At 37.9% G+C, this 23,575-nt stretch overlaps 1 protein-coding gene across 1 annotated transcript in view; it reads right to left on the bottom strand.

Moving 5' to 3' along the window:
- Positions 1 to 11,461: 11,461 nt before the first annotated feature.
- The window catches only part of BMAL2 (basic helix-loop-helix ARNT like 2), a 52,777-nt gene continuing 40,663 nt past the window's right edge, over positions 11,462 to 23,575 (bottom strand). The window contains exons 8-15 of the mRNA XM_087814746.1: positions 20,838 to 21,072; positions 20,248 to 20,354; positions 19,941 to 20,091; positions 18,913 to 18,971; positions 18,102 to 18,210; positions 13,825 to 13,903; positions 13,169 to 13,274; positions 11,462 to 12,489 (exon numbers count right to left, since the gene is read on the bottom strand). Coding sequence (XP_087670872.1) covers positions 12,353 to 12,489; positions 13,169 to 13,274; positions 13,825 to 13,903; positions 18,102 to 18,210; positions 18,913 to 18,971; positions 19,941 to 20,091; positions 20,248 to 20,354; positions 20,838 to 21,072 — 983 coding nt within the window. The 3' untranslated portion in view covers positions 11,462 to 12,352. The remainder of the gene's footprint in view (positions 12,490 to 13,168; positions 13,275 to 13,824; positions 13,904 to 18,101; positions 18,211 to 18,912; positions 18,972 to 19,940; positions 20,092 to 20,247; positions 20,355 to 20,837; positions 21,073 to 23,575) is intronic.

Here is a 23,575-nt window from a genome sequence, read left to right on the forward strand (position 1 = left end):
ATTAATTGTCTAAGGTGAAAACTTAACTGGGTATCCTGTATTTTTACTTGCTAAAAAGAATTGATATAGTTAGGGAATGTTTACTGACTGAATGATTAGATGTACAGGATCAGGGGAGTCAATGGCGCCTTACAAGTTTCTGGCTTGTAAACTGAGTGAATCCTGGTACCATCCAGGAAAATAAAGGACAGTGGAGGAAAAGCTTATTGGGGAAGAAAGGCAAAGAGATGGGTTATATTTTGGACATGTTGAGATTAAGGTCTCTCTGGAAGATACAGGTGATACACACACTAGGCTGTTGGGTATATAGTTCTAGAGCTAAGGAAGAAGATCAGGATGGGGTCATAGATCTGAGAATCATAAGCAGTCGGGTGGTAGCGAAGCTCTAGGAGTGCTGAGATCACAGAATATAGGCTGCGTAGAAGGAGAGAGGCCTAGGACTAAGCCTGCAGGAATTCTAATGTTGGAAAAACCAGAGCTGAGAGAGAAACCAGGAGAGAGATCACAGGAGATTAACCAAAGAACGTATACGCATGTATGCATAACCCATGGACACAGACGGTGCGGCGAAGGCCTGGGGACAGGGCGGGAGTGGGGCGGAGGGGTCAATGGGGGGGAAATGGAGACATCTGTAAAACTTTCAACAATAAAGATAAATTTTTAAAAAAAGAAAAGAAAAAGAAAGGAGGAAGTGGTTTGCAGTGCTGAATATCACAAAGAGAGAAATGCTAGAGACAACAAGGCCATCGATGACGTTGAAGAACATTTTAGCGGAGGAGTATGGGACACGCAGTAAATTGGAGGTGAGGAAGTGAAATCAGAAGTGTGGGCAAGTTACAAAAAATAAAAATAAAACAAAACCCAGCTGTGAAGGGGAGAATAGTACTTGGAGCAAGACATGGGCCTATTGGATAATTGTTTTGTTAATAAGAGTTAATAGGTTTAAATGCCAAGGGCAAAGAGATAGGAAAGAGGGAGATGCTGATCCGAGAGAAGGATAGACTGAGGCACCTGAGGCGCTGGGAGATGGGATGCAGGGCCTGAGGGAAGGGCTCTTTGGACAAGCAGAGGGGGCCCCCTTCTGTTCTGAGACAACGGCTGTGCGCTGGTGACCTGGCAGGCTCCGTGCAATAGTGGAATTGAGGCAGGAGCTGTGTGCATGGGCTCTGTCACCTAAGTGACCTTTTCCCTTTTCACCTAAGTGACCTCTTTTCCCTTTGTGACCCTGTTGTAATTATTGTACCGAATAGTAAAAAGTGATGGAATAAGTTCAAAATAAAATAATTGTCTATGAAAGCCAATCTTTGAGAAAATCTTAAAAACGTAACTTGCTACTTTTCCTTTTTGTGAAAGTAGGTGTGCGCAACACAACTGTAAGAGTCTGGGCAAGAAGGCCTGAGCCGGCTGGCTCAGTGGTGAGAGCGTCAGCCTGTGAACTGAAGCGTCCCAGGTTCGGTTCCCGCCAAGGGCAACTGCTTCGGTTGCAGGCTCGATCCCCAGTCGGGGCGCGTGTGGGAGGCAACCATCGGTGTGTCTCTCTCCCATCGATGTTTCTCCCTCTCCCCCTTCCACTCTCTCTGAAAAGCAATGGAAAAAACATCCTCAGGTGAGGATTAAAAAAAATTAAAAATAAATTGTTTGGATAAAAAAAAAACCTAAAACTAAAAATCTAGTAGGATTATGCATTTATATTGTTTCATCAAAAGCCATTTAAATTGGATACCTCAAATGATAAATTATTGATAGATTTCTGCAGAACTCCAATTAATAGGTTCCCTAAAAAATGCCTTGGTTGTAACTCAGATTAACAAATGGAGGCACACTAGGTTAAAACAAAATATTAAATTATACATGTATCATTTTCTTAGTGATTCCCTGTTTGTTTTTTTAAATAATTTTTCAATTATAGTTGACATATAATATTATGAGTTTCAAGTGTACAACATAGTGATTAGACATTTATATAACTTACAAAGTGATGAGCCCCATAAGTCTAGTACCCATATAACACCATACAATTATTACAATATTATTAACTATATTCCTCACGCTGTACTTTACATCCCTTTGACTATTTTTATAACTGCAAATTACTACTTTCTAATCTCTTCACCATTTTCATCCATCTCCCAAGCCCCTTACCATCTGGCAACTATTAATTTATTCTCCGTACCTATGAGTTTCTTTCTGTTTTGTTTCTTAGATTCCACATATAAGTAAAATCATATGGTATTTGTCTTTCTTGGTCTGACTTATTTCACTTAGCATAATACCCTCTGGGCCCATCCATGTTGTCACAAATAGCAAGACCATTCTTTTTTATGGCTGAGTAGCATTCCATTTTATATATGTACCACATCTTCTTTTTCCATTCATTGTTTTTTTAGTATTTTATAATTATTCTTCTTTTCTACTTTTATTGATATGTGATTGACAAGTAAAACTTGCATATACAGTATTTAAGGTATATAATGTGCTCTAGAACGTGACTGTAATCTGAAAAATTAAGTGTTCCCCCCAAATGGAAGCATAACCCAGGATTTTCCAAAAATGCCTGACTAGGGAACCCAGTTTTCAGCACAGTCCACACTGATATGAAGGTGAATGTGAAGATCTATGAGAAGGAGGGCAGATTTCAAGAATTCCTTGCAAAGTGGTGGTTGTGACTGGAGCCTTCACGCCACCCACCATGGTCCAGTACCAGATGCCACCTCTACGTACAGCCAGCCACCTACAGAGGCTGCCTCACGGTGTGGGACGATGTCTCTTCCATCCCTAGAGCCAAGATGCCCTCGTTTGGCTTGTTTTCATAGCTAGGGAATGCTTAGGTTATTTTCTCCTTAAACTGCCACAAATATTAGTCAACTTCATAGCTAAACTCTTATCCTGTTATTTTTTCCCTTTTATTTGTTATTTATAGACCAATTATCTAAAGCTAGTGACAAAAAAAAACTGGATCCTTTTTAGTTGTTTGTTCTCCAGAAAATGCTAGCAAATTTTCTTTTTGTGTTCTAAAAATACATAGACCATTTCTGTGCTCTATCTTTCTACAGGGGGCGGGTCATTTCTGATTGTTCATTTGATGTTATATTTGGAAAACAAGTCTGCATTCTCCTCAAATGTGGGGAAATTTCACTGTTGCCAAGATCACACAGAATGAGAAGCCTCAGAGGCTGGGTAAGATAGGCCAAATAGCAGACAGGAACCAGAGCAATAGTCTCGGATCTCAGCGTGTATCAGGTAATCACCTGGAGGACTTGGTAAACTTCAGCTTGCTGGGCCCCTGTCCCAGTGTTTCTGAATCAGTAGACCCTAGGTGAGGCCCAAGAATTTGCATTTCTGACAAGCTCCTAGGTGATGCTGATGTTACTTATCCCGGGATCACATGTTGAGAACCACTGTAGATTTTTACATTTATTTTGATGAGCTCTGTTCCCATGTTAGGTTATATTTAAGAAATCAGCTCTGTATGTTTCAGCACTAGATAGTATGTTACTCAGAGAAAAGCTGGATTTAGTTCTTCTAACAGCTATTACTGTGAACATACATCTTAGAGGAAAAAAACATTAAGCCATATACTGTTTTGCAACCTTGCATGTTCCCAACAACTGTTGTTTTTTAATTATTTGATTTGTTTTCTATGATCTCTTGAAAAGGACCCATTGAACAAATGCTCACCAAAACTGTATTTATGAAAAACATAAAAATCTAGAGTTAAAATAAGAGTCAAGCTCTAGGTTGTGGGCCTCACTGGCATGGTCCTCATCTGTATGAGGCACTATCAGGTATCCCATTAATAATGACATCATCCCCTTCATGTATTCATTCTTTTTAATCATTTTGGTTTACAATAATCACAGAAAATAGGACAATGTTTTAGAATTTCCTTTCTTCTCACACTCTTGAAATTTTCATCCCTAGTTTGAAGATGTGGTAATATTCTTAAAATATTCTTATTTTTTAACCATTAAAAATTTAAAAAATTTGTGGAGACCAAATTCCACAAGATGTAAAATAAAGATGAATAACATTTTTCAGAGAACTGACATCAATGTAATAAATGATGCTGCATTTTTATAGGAAATGTCAGAGACCAGTTTTAATATATAAAATACCTATTTTGTAAAAATCTTATTTCATTATTTTAATAGGAACAATGTGATAGGGCTCGGTGGTCGAATCAATTTAGGAAGTGATGATGGATTAATCAGTTAAATAAGTTCTTTCTCAGTGAGTTTAATATGCTTGTCATCACCATGAATCTGCAGCTGTGACTTTTTTAATATGACATGTTTGAGGAAGTCTGCTTTTGAAAAGTGTAGTTGATATACAGTATTATATTAGTTATATTAGTTTCAAGCTTATAATATAGTGATTTGACATTTTTATACCTTACAATGTGATCAACCCTCTAATTCTAGTCATCATTTATTCATCATTTATTGCCATGCAAACTTATTACACTATTATTAACTATATTGCCCTTCACCTATTGCACACATCCCCCATCCCCATCTCCTCTGGCAACTATCCCTTTGGTCTCTAAGAGTCTTGTTTTGTTTTGCTTTGTTTCTTCATTTGTTTTGTGTTTTTTTCAGTTTTGACATATAAGTGAGATCATATGGTATTTGTCTTTCTCTGTCTGAATTATTTCACTTAGCATAATACCTTGTGGGCCCATCTATGTTGTCACAAAGAGCACACTTTCATTCTTTTTAATTGCTGCATAATATTCTGTTGTATATAAAGCACCTCTTTATCCATTCTTCTATCGATGGACACCTAGGTTGCTTCCTTATCTCAGCTATTGTAAATAACTCTGCAGTGAACATAGAGGTGCGAATATCTTTTGGAATTAGTGTTTTCATTTTCTTTGGATAAATACCCTGGAGTAGAATTTCTGGGTCATATGGTAGATTTTTAAATTTCTGAGGAATTTCCATACTGTTTTCCATAGTGTCAGTACCAATTCACAATCTCACCAGCAGTGATAAGCACTCCCTTTCTCCACACCCTCACCAGCACTTACTTGACTTTTTGATAACAGCCATTCTGACTCATGTGAGGTGACACCTCCTTGTGGTTCTGATTTGCATTTCCCTGATGATTAGTGACTTTGAGCATGTGCCTATTGGCCATCTGTATGTCTTCTTGGGAGAAGTCATTTCATGTCTTTTGCCCATTTTTTGGTTGGATTTTTTTGTTAGAGTTTTATGAGTTCCTTGTATATTTTGGTTATCAACCCCTTGTTGGGTATATTTGTGAATATCTTCTTCCATTCAATAGGCTTTTTGTTGTTTCCTTTGCTGTGCAGAGGCTTTTTAGTTTGATGAAGTCCCATCTGTTTATTTTTGCTTTTGTTTCCCTTGAGGGGACATATCAGACTGATGTCAAATAGTTTACTATCTATGTTTTCATCTAGTTTTATGGTTTCAGGCCTTACATTTAAGTCTTTAATTCACTTGGGTTTATTTTTATATGTGGTTTAAGAGGTTGGTCCAGTTTCGGTTTTTTGCATGTATCTGCCCAATTTTTCCAATACCACTTGTTGAAGAGACTATTGTTTCCCCACTGTATATTTTTGCCTCATTTGTCAGAGATTAGGTGACCATATAAAAGAGGTTTTATTTGGGGGCTATTCTGTTCCACTGATTGATGTGTCTGTTTGTGCCAGTACCATAGTCCTTTGATTATTGTAGCTTTGTAGTATAGTTTGAAATCGATGAACATACCTACAACTCTATTCTTTCTCAAAGTCACTTTGGCTATTCATATTTTTTTTGGTTCCATATAAATTTTAGGATTACTTATTCTAGTTCAGTCTTGCAAGATGAACAGTTCTAGAGCTCTATCATACAACACGAATATAGTTAACCCTCCTGAAACATATACTTAAAAATGGTTAAGATAGTACATTTTGTTACATATGTTTTACAATTTACTGAGTGTGGCTCAGTTGGCTGAGTGCCATCCCATGCACCAGGTCATCGATTCCATTCCCAGTCAGGGCTCATTCCCAGGTTGCAGGCTCGATGCCCAGCAGGGGGCGCACAGGAAGCTGCTGACCCATGTTTCTCTCTCATCAATGTTTCTCTCACCCTCTCCCTTCCTCTCTGAAATCATATTTTTAAAAATTGCTTTAAAAAAACATTAAGTTAAACAGTTGGTATTGGTAAAAGAAGAGACACCCAGAATAATTCAATAAACCAGAAGTCCCTCCCCACCTGCCACTACCACTCCCTTTCTAAACAGGTCCCAGGGTAATGTAAGAACTTAACAGATGGTCAAAACATTTCAAACCAGTGGGAAAAGAACTAGTCACTGAAGGGTTATGGGGTAAGTGGTTAATATTTTGGAAAGAAACAGTAGACTTCTGTATCATTACAGTCTAACATAAACTTCAGCTATATCAAAGCCTTTAGTGTAAAACTATGAAACCACATGATAGCTAGAAGGTAATATAGGTGTGTACTTATTTGATTTGGGGGTGGGGGAGTTTTTCTTTCAACAGTTAACCCTACTGAAATGTACACGTAAAAGTGGTTAAGATAGTAGATTTTGTTATATATGTTTTACAATTTGGCCCGGCTGGTGTGGCTCAGTTGGTTGAGCCTTTAAATACTATCTGATGTTTAACATACATGTGTTACTTTTATACTTAAAAATACAGGGACAAATCCTCTGGCCACTGTGGCTCAGTTGGTTAGAGCATCACCCCATGCACTGAAGGGTTGCGGGTTCAATTCCAGGTCAGGGCACATACCCAGGTTGCAAGTTCGATCCCAGGTCAGGGTGCAACTGATCAATGTTTTTCTCTCACATTGATGTTTTTCTCTCTCTCTCTAGAATCAATTAAAAACATATCCTAGGGTGAGGATTAAAAAAATATATATGTGAATAATAAAATTGTATAAATAACAGGATTCTAACTTTAAAAAAATGCAACAGATTATAAAGGCCTAGAAAAAGATAAAGAAATACCCAAGTACTAATTGTGGTTTTTCACTAGGTGGTGAATTATAGGTGATTTTTTATTTTCTTCTTAGCATTTTTCTGTATTCCTGAATTTTCAAAAATATAAAGCTACAGTTAGAAAACTAAAAATATATTACCATTATAAAAAAATAGAAGTCTTTCTACAGTGAACATTATGAATTTTATTTTACATATATACTCTAACACATATCTACCTTCTCCTCCAAGAACAGATATTTGAGGCACTATATCTGTTTTCTTGTTATCAGCTAACTTTGTGCTATTGGTCCAGATGCCAATTCTGGTAGATGGGAAGCCTTTGGGGTTATTGTTCACTCAGCAAAGTATTAAATGAGATTTCCATGAGTTCTATTAAGTTATAAGTTTACACAATCTAGACTTCTCATTTTAGTGTCATCCTTTAAAAAATGAATTTCATTGCAAAAATTATTTTGATGTATTTACCCTTAAGCTAAAACATAACAGATTTACAGCTGGACAGGAGTTAATGCAGGAAATACCGCGTAATGATCAGCCAAGTAGGACTGCTTCCGAAACTGTAAATCAAATGCCAGAAACACATAGCTGGACAGGATTTAAGACGGCTCCTTATTGCCTCTCGCAGCTCACACTTACCTCAAGCAATGGAGAATCTTCAAAGTGACTCCTGGCTGGATATTACACAGAAAAGGTGGCCAAGGTTAAAAACGTGATATGACTTGCTATTCCTCTCCACCTCTACCCCAAATAAAACAATCAAAAACAAAGACTAGAGGCTCACTACCTAAACCCACAATCCTAGGAAATCAACTATGATGAATTACAGGTTTTCCTGTCCCTTCTACATAAGTCCCCATTCCTTCCTCTGGCCCTAGGCTGTCAGAGAGTTGGCTATTTTTGACAATTTCTGTTTAAATCCAGGTGTGGGCATGTGACCAAAGCCTGGCCAATCTGTATATTCTAGGTTGCTGACCACAGGAAAGTCCACGTGAACTGAGTTAATCCAGAGGCTGAATCAACAGACATCTTCAAGTGAATTACTAGAAAATAAAAAAGTGATTTTCACTGAGATTGCCAGGCATGAGAACACCTGTGTGCTGGGAGCTTCTCAGTGTCATGAGGAAGGAGGCCCACCAGAGAAACTTTAATATGTCAAAAAAAAAACTCCAAACTAGTCATTATTATAAAATACAGTTTAATTTCACCCTTTTCATTTACCACAAAATTTTAAAAGTACCAATATACAGAGAAGCACAAGTGAACTGGAAAAACGCTAAAAACTGTATAAAAGACAAACCCAAACTCAAGAATGCATGAGCTGTGACACACGTACCATGCACTCTCAAGTGAGTTCAGAAAGCAGATTCCAGGTCAGATGGGTTTTCTTTCTAAGTTCAGCATTTTACTAGACCCACATCTGGAAAGCTCCCTAAACCAAAGTTCTTATATTATGCAGGAAGAATCTTCTCTTAAAAAGCATTTCTCACAAAATAACTCATACCAGAGAGGCAGATGTATTCTGACACAAAAGACATAAATGCCTCTAGTAACTTGGAAATCCACCTAATGAAAATAAAGCACTTTTGCCCAGCTGTGTGGCTCAGCAGTTGAGCATCAGCCTATGATGCAGGAGATTTCAGTTTGATTCCTGGTCAGGGCACATGCCCGGGTTGCGGTCTCAGTCCCAGTCCCCAGCAGGGAGCGTGCAGGAGGCAGCCGACCAATGACTCTCTCAACATTGATGTTTCTCTCTCTCTCACTCTCCCTCTCCCTTCCTCTCTCTGAAATCAATACACACACACACACACACACACACACACACAGAGCCAGCAAGCACTTTAGAAATGGAAAAGTGACACCTAGACACACACACACACACACACACACACACACACAGAGCCAGCAAGCACTTTAGAAATGGAAAAGTGACACCTAGTGGCCACTTAGCAATTTTTCTTTATGGCTTCTGATTATTGTAGCTGTCAGCCTTGCTCTGCCCATGACACCCTGCTTGGCAAATCTGAATCCCCAATTCTAGAGCCCAACAATGACCCGGTTGAGTGGCTGATACCTCTTTAGAGCAGGATCTGAAACTGGACGGCACCAAACATTGTCTGACAACTAGTGAGTGGCTCTTTCATTTCCCTGTGCCTCTGACTCTAAAGAGATTCCTCAAAGAACAACATAAATACAGCCTTTCCCCATGGTAACACTGTAATTAAATACTTTAATCCCATTTACTCACCAAAAGTCTATTCTGTACTTTCCTGTTTGCCTTTTGGTTTCTCAATGGATTTCCAAATTTAGTAACTACCATAGTGTGTCAACATATACCTCAAGTTTTATTTGACTTCAGGCTATCATCCTATAATAAAATATTTGATCACATTTTCAAGTTTACCAGTTTTTAAAAAGTTTTAAGTTTGATACATGGATAGAGGTCCAGTTATTTGTACTAAATCAAAGATAAATACACAATTGTGTTTTAAACCATAGCATTTACAGGTAAGTATCATATTCATGGTATAACCTTTGGTCTACTTCAATAATATTCACTTAATAAAATGTTCTAGAGCAGATCTGTCCAACAGAAATATGTGTGCAACATGTGTAATTTTAAATCTTATAGTAGCCACATTAGAAAAGTCAAAAGAATTTAATGTTTTAATTCAGTAAATCCAAAATGTTATTTGAACATGGAATCAATATAAAATTGTTGATATTTTATATTCCATTTTTATACTGTCTGAAATATGACATGAAATTTATATTTACAGCCCACCTCAATTTAAATTAGTTACATTTAAAGTGTTCGGGAGCCACATGTAGCTGGTGGCAATCACACGACAGCACAGTTCTAGAGTCTGACCCAGTCCTATGGATTAGAATCTCAGAATCAGAACTGGAACTCAGAGATCAAATCTCTTGTTACAAATGAGGAAACTGAGGCACAGAGAGTTTAAATAGCTTGCTTGCAGTCACACAGCTAAATTTAGGCTCTTTTGAGTCTACGCACTCCTCCCACCCACTACTCTACTGTAGGTAATTCTTAGGGTTAAAAAAAAAAAAATGACAACTAGAGTACTCTTTTTATGATGCTTCCATTCAATGTATAGAGATTTTTAACCAAGATGCAAGAAATTGGTAGGAGAAAAAGTAATACCGAGTAAACCATAAAAATATCTGCCACTCCTAATACCAATCAAATGCAAATAGAATGTGTTTTGAAGAAAACACTAAGCTTGAGAGAGCTACAGTATCATACATATGGGTTGGATTCTGGGTCCAGGGCAAGATCTACAGAAAAATATTAGAGTGAGTTATTAAAGGATCAAAGCATCCAATTGGCTATCTGCCAACTGGTCTATGGAATAACTCCTCTTGCAGTAGCTTATCCCTGGACACTCTGCCTCTCGGATCCTTGAATCAGGAAGGTTTGTCCCATCTGCTTTTGAGGCCACCCAGCCACAACCCATCCTGTAACCACTGGCTTAGGTCAACCCTGAGGCCAAGGCTGACCTGCAACAGTTCAGACCCCTATGTTATGTCTGTAAGGCAGGCCCCTCTGCCCGAGAGAGAACAGATGTGATCGTTGATGCTTCCTCCGACTTCACGATCATGCTTGGGCTGCTGCAAACCAATCTCCCCCAATCTTGTAGGGTTTCTTGGGCTTATTCTAAACCTGGCTGTCTCAAGTCCTAAAGTGTCAGAACCAGGCATGGTGCCAACCCCTGACATCGCTGGAGCATTGTATCAGTTCGAGAGGACAATGTACCAACACATCCTTGCCCACAGGGCCACTGCAAACATCATGCTTGAAGGGAACATCTGCTTTTGGTTACTGCCTGTTAGTATGTTTGCCATTAACGCATCTGATGTAAGTTCACTCTATTACTTACAGCCTAAAGAAATATGCAAGATCGAAATGATGCTTTGTTATGGTGAGAGACTAAGGACAATCAGCTGGAAAGGTATAGAAATCTCTCTCATCTAGAGAAAGAGAACTGGATCTGAACCCCACATCTGAGCTTCAGGGTTTCCCCACCAGGTTCCCAGCCTATCTTATTTTCATTTGTGGGGCACAAGGGAGAATATATGGGAACATACTTGGTAAACTAGAAAGAGCTCTTAAGTATAAGGTGTTAATGGAAATATGATCTTCAAAATGGTAGATGTAGCTACGGTACTTTAAATATTCTTAATTCTTGCACTCAATTTGAGCCACCTCTGGATTAATTACTGGTTTAAAAAATGCTCTCCAAATTTTTAATTATAGCTAAAAAATTAGTTTTTAAATTCTTTCTCACTGCCTCATGTTTTTAATGGAGTTGCCATGTACGTAACTGCCTTTGATTATGTGCAGTAGAAACTGTAATTGCCTAATAATCTAAAAGGCGATGACTAGTTCTTGGGTCAGTTCATTAATCATTTAACCAGTCAGCCCACTGCCCTCCCAAATGTGTAAAAAGAAACTGGTTTAAACACATTAAACACTTAAAAAATATATGAATTTAATTGTGTCTTTACACAAAACATTTAATCTGCCTGGGCCTGTTTCTTCCTCTAAGATAATCAGTTAATACATACCATTTCAACATAAAAAACCTGTCCTATCTGTAATGAAAATCTTGAGTGTTACATTAAGATTAAATATGCAAAAATTAATCACCAATATCTAGGGCCCAAAATCTTTCCTTTTCTGTAATCAAAGGTGAAAGTCTCTCAACTTTTCTTTTTCTGAGTTTTAAATAAAAATCATCTCATTTAACATCCATCTCCAAGTGCTCAACTGGGCATAAATGTCCTGGCTTCAGGCTTGCCCAAGTCTACAAAGACCACACACAGTATTCATTGTGATCAGGACTCTAAATTGCATTGTCATTAAATGTTTAAGTATTCACCGTTTTCTTAAAAAATACATAAGCCCTATCCTCAATTAATATACAAAAAATGGAAATGTTCCAAATTACACAAATCTACTATTATAAGTCAATTAAATGACTCTTAGACCAAAGAAAACAGCCAACAATATTAAATTTCCCTAACTAAAAAAAAAAAACTGCATCAAAAAAATAAAAACAAAACCCAAACAAGATGTATGTGATACTCTTGGTTAGAAACATTTTAGCAAAAAAAATAGCAGCTAGTGGGTTTAAAGCCAGTTCGCTGAGTAAAGGGGTCTGTGGAAAACTCTGAGCAGTTCCATTTAAAGGAAAACATCACATTTCCACAGACCCCATGAAAGGAGGTGCAAATCTATAAAAATTGGTAGACCCTTCATAAGATAAACAGTATCAATACAGTACAGAAGAATATACAGTTTTTGTAAAGGAAATCCTGGAAAGCATTTCTCCTGTTTGGAGTGAAAAATGAAATGCTAAAGTGTCCAGTGGATGTCGCTAAAGTCCTCGGGGTCTCCCAGGCCCCCCTCTGCTTCTAAGTAATTCATGAAGGCAGCTATGGCTGTGTCGTCATTGTCACACAGGGCATCAAAATCCAGCTGGGCACCACCACCTAGAGAAACAAAATGCAGGCCCGTGTAAGTACATTTGAAGGTTAAAAATTATGATCAAAAAGGCAAAGTACAGCTAGAATACCACACAAAACATTTTTTAGGGCAAACTATAGGTCTTAAATTGCAGAAGCCAGATAAATTTTTAAATGGGTCACCTATTTTTATAAAAGTCTGCTGTCAGATCAATGGCACTTACCCACCTGATATACATAAGTGAGCTAGTCTATGAGGAATCAAACCATGACCTCTTGGTGCCTGGGTCCGCGCTCAACCACTGAGCCACCCCTGCTGGGTAAGTAGCATTTATTTTAAAATCAAGAGTGTGGCCCTAGCCGGTTTGGCTCAGAGGTTAGAGAGTTGGCCTGCGGCCTGAAGGGTCTGGGTTCGATTCCGGCCAGGGACACGTACCTCGGTTGCAGGCTCCATCCCTGGCCCAGGTTGGGGAGCACGCGGGAGGCAACCAATCGATGTCTCTCTCTCACATCGATGTTTCTCTCTTTCTCTTTGAGGATTAAAAAAAAAAAAGTGAGAGTATGATTATTGCATTTAGGATTTTGAATGGAAAAAATCTTAGTTTTAAACTTGTTTGTGCTCTAGAAATCTCCTATGCCTGATAACATAGTGATGAAGGAGTTTCTGGAAAAAGAAAACGGCGGGCAGCTGCCAAAGACGACTTACCCAGGAGTGGTTCATGGCTGTGGGGAGCCACAGTGCTGCGGTTCTGCCTTGTTGCTTCTAGTTCCTCTATCTCAGGACTTAGCAGAATCAACTCCTTGTTTGACATCTGAAAAGACAGAATAATACGCAGCAAGGTTCCTACTAGAATGAAATACTTCTTCGCAGCTATCGGCTCCGGGCCTGCTGGCAGCACCACCCGCCACCGCGAATACGCGGCTCGAGCTTACTGAGCGCTCTGGGCTCCAGCGCCCCCCATGCCCCGTCTCCTTTCATTTTTAAATGTTGCAAGGTAGCTGTTTTACAGGCCAGGAACCTGGCTCCAGCACTTCACTCTTCTTTTTTTTTTTAATTTAACTTTATTGTTAAAAGTATGACAGATGTCCCCTTCCCCCCACTGGCCCTCCTCCCCCTCCCCAGGCCTTCCCCGAGCTACTGTCCGAGTCCATGCGTTCGGCGGATATGCATGCAAGTTCTTTGGTTAATCAACCTGACTCTTAACCACTATTCCTATTGCCTATTAAACCACAGATTAGCTAGAAAAGGGTTCATTTATTGTTTTTGATAGGATGGCTTCTATTTTCAGGAGAAATAATCAACAAAGAGCAAATTTTATGTTCATTTACTTCATCATTATTACCACTTACGTTTGTACTTACATTCCTGCAGTTTACAGTGTGAATATCTTTCATTAAATCTGTTGGACTTGAATTGCCAAGGGATGCCGAAGACTGTAACCTTTAAAAAGTGACACATAAAACACCTTCTCTACTTATATATTTTTAGAAGAAAATTTTCTCCTCTGAATATATCATAATCCGATAAAAATACAGTGAAGAAACATGAGACTGAACACACGACCGTTTTCACAACAGACCAACTTGTTCGGTGCCAGACTTGTTTTTGACTATGGAGAGCTGAAAAACACTCCTCAGTAAACAGAAAAATAAAATCTGAGGTAAAAGCCGGTAAGTAAATCATGTTACTTACACTACAGCGTGTGGCGAAGTAATAGAATAATATAACACTTAATTTAAAAAAGGCATTCACATCAAGAATCAGTTCCTTATCAAGATACCAAACAGCAGAACTGAAAGTAAAGAAAGATTTCGTAACTTTCTGTGATCTTTAAGTAGAAAATGTGTCACATTTTTACCGTAATATGGTCATCTGTGGGGAAAAAAATCAATGAGACACATAATGACATAAACATAATCATACACACTGATCACTAATCCCTTCATGAGACAAATATGTAAAACTGACAGTACCATATAACATATTAAATGTTCAATTATGTGAAACACATAATGGCATAAACATAACTTTATGTCTTTATGTATTCCCAAATTGGCAGCTGACAAGAAATTATAGAGGGAGAAATTAATACAGAAATGGAATGAATTAGGTCAGAAAACAGAAGAAAAGATGAGTGGACTGTCTTGGGGACTTTTCACAGGACACTCAATGTAAAGACCTTGGCTGGCTCCTCATTCTGTGCTTCATGGCTCAAGATCACCACCTGCTCACCTGGCTTTGGCTTAAAGATGAAGATGACCCCTTCCCTTATTCCAGATTCATCTTCTGAAACATGGCTTTCTTCATGCTAGTCCCCGGGCAGGAATCTGCTATTTAAGTCCCTCCCCTACCTGACTTCACCTTAAACTCCCCACTGCTCTCAGCAACCCAGCTCCTCTCTCAGTCAAGTCTTATTCTCTGAAATCACTGAGCTTTCTCCCACCCACCGACCCACCCACCCCCACACACTGCTGAAGTGCTTCCCCACTGCCTCCTGGCCATGCTAATGGTGCCCAACTGCCAATGTCTGGCTTAATTTCCACCCCCCTTAAAATGCCGCTCCAGCATATATGGTCAAGTGATTTTCAACAAGGGTGCTGAGACCATTCAGCGGGGGAAAGAACAGTCTTTTGAACAAACAGTGCTGGGAAAACTGGATATCCACATGCAGAAGAAGGAAGTTGGGCTATTATCTTACACCACATACAAAAATTAACTCAAAGTGGATCAAAGACCTTAAACTATAAAACTCCTAGCAGAAAATATAGAGAAAAGGCTTCCTCATGACACTGGATTTGGCAAAGATTTCTTGGATGTGCTACCAAAAGTGCACATAACAAAAGAAGAGATATAGTCAAAATTTATCAAAATTCAAAACTTATGTGCATCAAAGGACACTATCAACAGAGTGAAAAGGGAACCCGGAGACTGGGAAAAAAATATTTACAAATCACATCTGATAAGGGGCTAATACCCAGAATGAAGACCAACACAACAATAACAAATAAATAAATAACCTGACTGGAAAATGGGCAAAGGACCTAAATTGACATTTCTCCAAAAAAAAAGATAACACAAATGGCCAATAAGCACATAAAAAGATTCATAACAACACTGATCATTACCACAAACCAAAACTATAATGAGATACCACTTCACACCCATTAGGATGACTATTATCAAAAAACAGAAAATAAGCATTGGTGAGAAATTGGAGACCCTTGTGCACTGCTGGAGAATGTACAATGGTGAAACTGCTGTGGAAAACATAATAGCAGTTCCTCAAAAACTTAAATAGAATTACCGTATGATCTAGCAATTCCGCTTCTAGGTGTACACCCAAGAACTGAAAGCAGGGACAAGACTTCTCTCTGTGCACCCACATTCACGGCATCATCATTCACAACAGCCCCAAGGTGGAAGCAACCCAGGTACCCATCAAGACATGGCACACATGTTACTACTAGTGACTTTTTTCAATTTAAATTATTTTTAATTAAAAAAAATTAAAAATTCAAACTGTACAAAAAGAAAAATAAGCAAAACTTTCTTCTCTTTTCTACATCTTCTATCCCTCAAAACCTAGTCCTAATACGGGAGGTAACAGATTCTGAACTGTCTGAACAAATTACTCATATTGTTATATATCATCTAGTTATAAGTTCCATCTCTACAATTTCAAAATCCAAAACACCTTGAAAACTGTAAAGTTACTCATAATTCATTTAGCAACAAAATCTGAATTGATCTGAACTCAGCAAAATCTGACCTGACTGGTGTGAAGCTCATTTTTTTTTTAATTCCACTCTGTCTTACTCACTACAAGTATTTACAAAACCTCATTACAAAAATATATTTTTAAGCTTTACTGTGGAAAACTTCAAACAGATATAAAAGTATGATGAGATCGGATACACCCACCAAACAGCTTCAGTCATTATCCTTCCCCAATCCTGTTTAATATAGACCCCAAACCCCTGCCTCCCCTGTCCTCCCAGACACTTTACCATTGAACCTGTAAAGACGTCATTGCAGAAATAACGATTTAATTGATTACGGGGTGCTGCCCATGATGTTCTCTGGGGGTATTACACATACCTCTTTAAAAACTGAATTCCAAAATACTCTCCTTCTAAACTCTAAAGAAATTCTGAGTTCAAACCTATCTTGTCCCAAGAGTTTTAGATGGGCCTGTACATACACACACACACACACACACACACACACACACACACGCTCTCTCTCTCTCACATGTCACACATCTTTCTTTGTCCTTATACAAGTGGGTTATTATACATACTATTCTTTTGTTCTGTTCCTGTTCTTTTTTTCTGTTAACCACGTATTTTAAACATTTTTCCATATTAGCATAGAGCTAGCTAAGTTTTAACTGTTGTGGAGTACTCCATTGTATGGATGTGCTGTAACAAGTTATGGCAATGATGAATATTTATATATTTAAAGCACTATTGTAAAAACTGGATAGGTATAGTCATGTTGCCTTCCATAGCAGTTGAAATAATTTTTATTCCCACAAACAGTTTGAGTGACTGTTTTCTCACACTCTTACCAATACTGATTACCAAACTTTCAAGTCTTTGACAACCTTCTAAATGAAAACGGGTATTTCATTTAGTTTGTATATGTTTTTAACTGTGAATGGGCTTGAGCAATTTTTAGTTTCTTGGCCATTTGTATTTTTTTCTATTCATGTCCACTGTCCAAGATTTTTATTAAACTATTTAAAAAAATTGGCTACTAACTTTATAAACTACATATAAAGTTTAATACTGATTAAGGTTAATATATACACTTATATAGTTAATTATATGTAGAGTTTAATAACTTTTTTCTTAATGAATTCTGGATGTTGTGTGCTTGTGTGACTTTCCAAATTAAGATTATAAAAATTTATACCTGTGCTTGAAATATGTTTATAGGTTTACTTTTGAACTCTGACTTATTTGGAATTTATTTTAGGATAAAGAATAAAGGTGGAGGTCTAGCTTTATTTTTCCCCCAAATGGTTTGAGTTATTATATAATGCTCTTAACAGTTTAATCTACTTCCCCTTACTGATTTAAAATACCACTTTTACCATATAATAAATTTCCACATGCATTTGAGTCTTTTCCTAAAATCTATTTTTTCATTAATCTATTTGTGCATCGTACTGAAATGTTTTAGTGACTGTAGCTTTATAATATATCTGATAGTTTTAGTTTCGATCTATTACTTTTGTGTTTTTTATAATTTTCCTGGATATCCTAATATGGTTACTATCATTTGTTGGATTCTAAAAAACATTTTGACTGGATTCACATTTAATTCATACATTAGGTCAAGGAACACTGACATCCTTATAATACTGAGTCTTCCCATTAAAAAACAACTTATATCTAGAAAGTTATTTAAGTCAAATGCATTTTAAAGTTTTTTTCATTTAGATCTAGATACTTCTTGTAAAACTTACATCTGAATACCTTTTATCTTTTTTGTTGCTACCATAAAAGTGATCTTTGCTTCCTTTATACTGTTGAACTGGTTACTGTTTGCATATAGAAGATGTACTGATTTCTGAATATTGGTTTTGTAAGTATAATTTTACTTGTAATATTTGCAAAAAGTAAAACATTACCTTTGCAAGTCCAGGGCTTCATTTGCAATATCTGTCCCGATACTACCAGCACCGAGCACTGTCCCAGTGCACAGTCCAGGCACACTGACACAAGGCTGCCTACAGGATTCTAAACGACAGCAAAAGGAAAAATTCAACGGAGGACTTTTAAAAAGTATATAACTTTGGTTGATATCTTTCTTTCAAATATTTCTATCTTTAAAAGAAACAGACTAGCCACATCCTAAAATGTTAGAGACATTCATGTTTGCATTACCAACATAATTCATGATGGTTTAAGATGTTTATTCAAGAGTATATGAAGCAAAGGTGTAGAAAGTCACTGAGGGCACAATCATGACCTGTAACTCTTGAGTACAGACAGTTCCTTCCCACTTTAATATTGATTCTAAAGCCAGAGCAATACTTAATATTTCCTAATATTTTTATTTATGCACGTGATACATTATGTAACTCCTGTGGTGAAAAACCAACACAGACAAGCAAAAACTCCCCATTAGTGCTTTTTATTAATGTGTCCAACAGATACCCTATTGGGTGCCGTGAAGTACAAGGAATAGACGACGGAGAAAACACCGTTCCTACTCTTAAAGACCTCAAAGCCTGTGGCCAGCCCGCTGAGCGCACAACGAACGCAACACGTCAGACTGTAAGAGGCGGGACCCACGCACTGCGGCATTCCGAGGATAACTCAACCCACAGAAGTCTTTTCAACTTCACCTTGAAATTTTTACCTCTCCAAGACAGAAACAGATAGCACCAGTAATGAGAGTCTTAGTAATTAGTTTCCATCGTCTAAAACTAAGCTCACCTTCAAATGATCGAGAGCTGCAAGGAAGTAACGACGCTTCTCCAGTCTCACTGTGTCCCCTAGAATTTAGAAACACCAGAAGTGACTTTTTTTTTTTAAGGTGAAGGAAACTGTTAAAGTAACTATATTAAGCTCTTTGTATTTAATGCGTTATTTCTTGACCCATTTGTTTTATAGACGCATATTGTGAATATCACCACCAGAGATCAAGGTACTAATGTGCCAAGTACCAAATGCCCTGTGACCCTGTAAAGTAGGCGCTGTCGTAGCTACAAACTCTCAGTTCACACACTAACGATCAGAAGGCAAGGGTTACTGGGACGGTCAGCGGATGCTGCTGGAGGTACTAAGCTCTTGGAGCTTTTTTTAAAAGCTTAATACTGTAGATAAGGAAATAGGTTTGATGAAACATTGTAGCAATTTCACACACACACACACACACACATACACACACACACACACACACAAAAAAAAAACACAGAAAAAGGACAATATTTAGAACAGGGCCATGCTAGCATATTGAGCAAACGAGGAAAAGCTGGCTCTTCCTTCAGGCTGACAGCCATAGACCAGGCTGGCAAGCAGCCCTCGGGCTGGACTTCTGCGCATCCCTCCACCCAGTGCCCCTGCACAATCCCTGTGGTGCCCAGGCCTAGGAGATGGGCATGCAATATGGTGTGGGCGACAGAACAATCTCTTACAATGATGTACGGTTTAAAGCCACATCCCCATCACTTAGTGACGGGGTAAGGCAAAGCCATGGAGGCTAGGAAGGAAAGGCTTGAATAAATACCTTTACTGTCATATTTTATACTAAGCAAAAAGGAATATATTTAAAAAGGGTGATCTTTCAGCTTAATTCTGAGAACTAATGCCAATGGACAGTGAAAGAATTTCTCAAAGTATATCTCAAGTTGTAACATAAAGCCAGAGGGTCATACAGTGTTAATGGGTAAGATGAGAAGAGGGAAGCAAAGATATTCATTTGAAATTAATAAAAGGTCTTACCAACATAAAAAATTACTTACAAAACTAAAGTGTTGACAGACACAATATATTCCAGTTCTTTGGTCCAAGGATTTGTGAAACTAAACCACTGGCTTTTTAAAGTTACAAAAGAGCCATCTTTTGCTCTGAATTTGTATGAATCTGTAAATATTTTCTCTTTACTCTGTAGAACTTAACAAGAAAAGATAGTAATCAGCATAACGGTCTACCACTATATAAATCAAACTTTTGAGGGTTAATTCAAGTTTTAGATTTCACAGGAATGAGAGATTAAAAGCTGAAGCTGCAATTAGAAAGTACCAAAACCTTACCCCACTCAACGCATACCTGCTTTGTGCTTCTTACTCAAATTACTATGGTCATCTTGATGAAAGTATTCATAACAAGAAGTTCCCAAAAGTTCCTGAGGCAGATATCCTAAAATTGCTGTTGCTCTGGTTTTAAAATAAAAAATAAAAAAAAGAAACTTCAGAATTGGTGAACAAACTCCCCTCTAGAATACTGCAGGTCCATACGTGGTCAGGATAGAGGAGAAGTGGACTGGGTGCTGAGTACCCCAGTCGCATCACTGGGCTCCCTTTGGCTCCCTAGACCCAGACTAGAGCTGCAGAACAGAATGGACACCCAGGCCCAAGGCTACTGCAGAGGACACCACCCAGTCTAGAGTGTGCTTTTCCTACCATTCACCAACAAAACTGTGGCCAGAGACCATGCCGTTTCTACACCACTGGCTAAGAAATATTCCACACTTACATTTTGGCTTGAACAAATTTACTGATATATCCATATTGTTATTTCACTTAAATTTTATCTCCTGTTCTGAAGCCTTAAGAGAAAAAGTCCAACAGTACTAAGCCACATTTTAATAGCCTTAAATATCCCATTGAACTCTAATCCTTAAGGCACATAAATGTTACCTTTGGTCCACGTAGACAATTTTTCCATTCATTGCAAAACGGGTTATAAATTCAGTTGGTTTCACTTTAACCTCTCCACTGTTCTGTGGGACAATATGTGGATGTAATCTCCCAATGGCAACGAGGCAGGTGAAATTATTGTCTTTCTTACTGTCCCTTTCTTCTATCCCAACAGTATCTGTAGGCCAGCTTCTCAGGTAACCAGTGCAGTGGACAGTACAGAATTTTCTAGGATCTAATTCAAAAGTTTTTTAAAAAGAGCATTTGTCAATTACATCTCAATAAAACTGGAAAAGCAGATAAACTAGCATTTAAATCATGAATAAATTCTTAAATTTCTTACATTGACATTTATATTAATTATAATTGTGCCATGAAATATTCTTTAAAGATGCTACAATATGAAAGGGGAGTAGTATTCCATTGAAAAGAAATCATCACTTGTGTTTAACAACTTTATTCTTAATGGGTTATTTTTCTCAGGAACTAAACTATATGTACTATATCAAAAAGTAAGCAGAATGCTTTAATTTAGGTTTAAATAGGTTTATAAGTCTTTATTTCTAAGTCAATTTTTAAAAGTACAGTAATTTATATCTGTTAGAAAGTTAAACTTCATGCTCTCTTGCTCTTAGCCACAAAGATATTGTTTTCAGCTTATTAAAATTTTGATGTAATTTCTATTCCTAAGTTTAAAGGATAATTATGCATACATTCTTAAATTTCTTATGTTAGCACTTATAAAGGTTACAACAGATTCTAGAAAAAATTTAGAGAACATTTGGAGAAATTTATAATAAAAGGTATAATAAAAATAAAATTTGACTCAAATTTCATTTTCAGAAAAAAAATCCTAAGCAATTAACTCATAGAAAAAAGCTTGTCAAACAGGTCCAACCAGAAAAATACAAAATGGAAAATAATCCGTGTGCTCAGATATCAGGAACTGCTTAAGAAAACAATGAAATGCAACACAGGCATAAAAGACAGGAGTATACAGATTATGGCAATTCACAAAAAAAGTGAATTAAAGGTTAAAAATAAGAAGGGGCTGGTAAAAATTACTTCAACAGGTTGTGATAACTCAGAAAAGACCAGAACAGTCACTGTTTTCATTTGGCACTTTGTTATAAGACTATTACAATTCTTAAAAAAATTTTTTTTAAATAGAAGATATGGGCTGTCTTACAAAATAGCAACTAATAGTAATGGCAAAGATTACAGAACACTTTATGTGCTATCCTCTGTTTTAAGTGTTTTCAATGTATAATTCACTTAATCTTAATAGTCCTGTGAGGTACTGTAATATTATCCTCGTTGTGTTAGGAAACTGAGGGTTAACACCAAGGTCATGGTAGGGAAGTGTGGAGCCAAGGTTTACGCGCAGACAGGCTGGCTGCAGAGCTCCCTTTCCGAGCCACTGATGCCCTGCTATTGGATGCCAGTGAGTGCCCTGTCGCAGGTGTCCACACAGGAGCTGCCTGGATAGTGGAGGGGGAGGGGTACAGAAAGGTATTCCAGGGAGAGGGAACAGCCACTGCAAATTGAGAGTCGAGACAGTAGCAGTCAGATGTGGCTGAAGCCCAGTCTGCGACGGGGAAATGGAGATAAAGCAGGCAACTGAGTTTGACTCCCGTAAGCTGTGCATAGGGCTGTGTGCTCAACACCCAGCACATATGGCCCCCTCCATGGTCCACACACACCTTAAATCACAAGTCCTTCTCTCTTCCAACCCCAAACCAAGTTTATCACGTATTCCTCATCCTGTTTAATGTCACTATAACCAACCCAGGTAAGCAGGCTGTCTCCAAAGGCCAGAGAAAGAGGTCCAGCAGAGAATCACAGCTGTCAGGCAGTGGGAACCAGACGGTATGCCCTTGAAGGGGTAGGTGCTGAGAGGATGTGTCATGTGGCACTGACAGGTCTGCCACACCTGCACAAGAGGCCAAAGGAGTCTGGGTGCGTTACTGTATTACTGATAATCTCACCGAGATAAACTTAAGAAATATCTAAGAGGTTTGGAAGCAGTCACCCATCCTTCATCAGGCTTTGATTTCACAAGTTGAGATACATGAGAAATCTTATCCCTATCTTAGAAGCTTTTTGAAAGTCTGAATCTATGACATTACTTTTAGAATCAGGGTAAAAATTATGTTTTTAGTGTCAATCTTGCTTATTTTTAAAAACTTTTATTATAGAAAACCTCAAATGTACACAAAATCAGAGAGCATAGTATAGCTGACCCTTGAACAATGTGGTGGGGGTGGGGGGTTAGAGACACTGATCCCCCAGCAGTCGAAAATCTATGTATACTTCTGACTCCCCCAAAACTTTACTAATAGCCTATTGTTGACCAGAAGCCTTACCAATGACAAGTCAATTAACACATATTCTGTACATTATATGTGTTATATACTGCACACCTGTAAGAAAACTAAAGAAAATCATGAGAAAATACATTTACTGTATTTACTGAAAAAAATCTGCATGTACACGCAGTTCAAACCCATGTTGTGACTCCTGGCTAATTTTGGAAATTGCTTTTCCATAAATCTTAAACTCAGTTTCAGTTAGCATTAAAAAGGCTGCTTTATGCTCTCCTTTTTTAATATTTAAATGTAACTAAGACAAAACTATGGAGACAAAAGACTAGTGTTTGCCAGGGATGGTGGTGGAGAGAGATAAATGAGCGGAGCACAGAGAATTTTTATGAAGATAAATGAAGGTACTTTGTATGA

Source organism: Miniopterus natalensis, chromosome 2 (genome assembly GCF_054644295.1).
Source record: "Miniopterus natalensis isolate mMinNat1 chromosome 2, mMinNat1.hap1, whole genome shotgun sequence".
NCBI classification, from domain to species: domain Eukaryota; kingdom Metazoa; phylum Chordata; class Mammalia; order Chiroptera; family Miniopteridae; genus Miniopterus; species Miniopterus natalensis.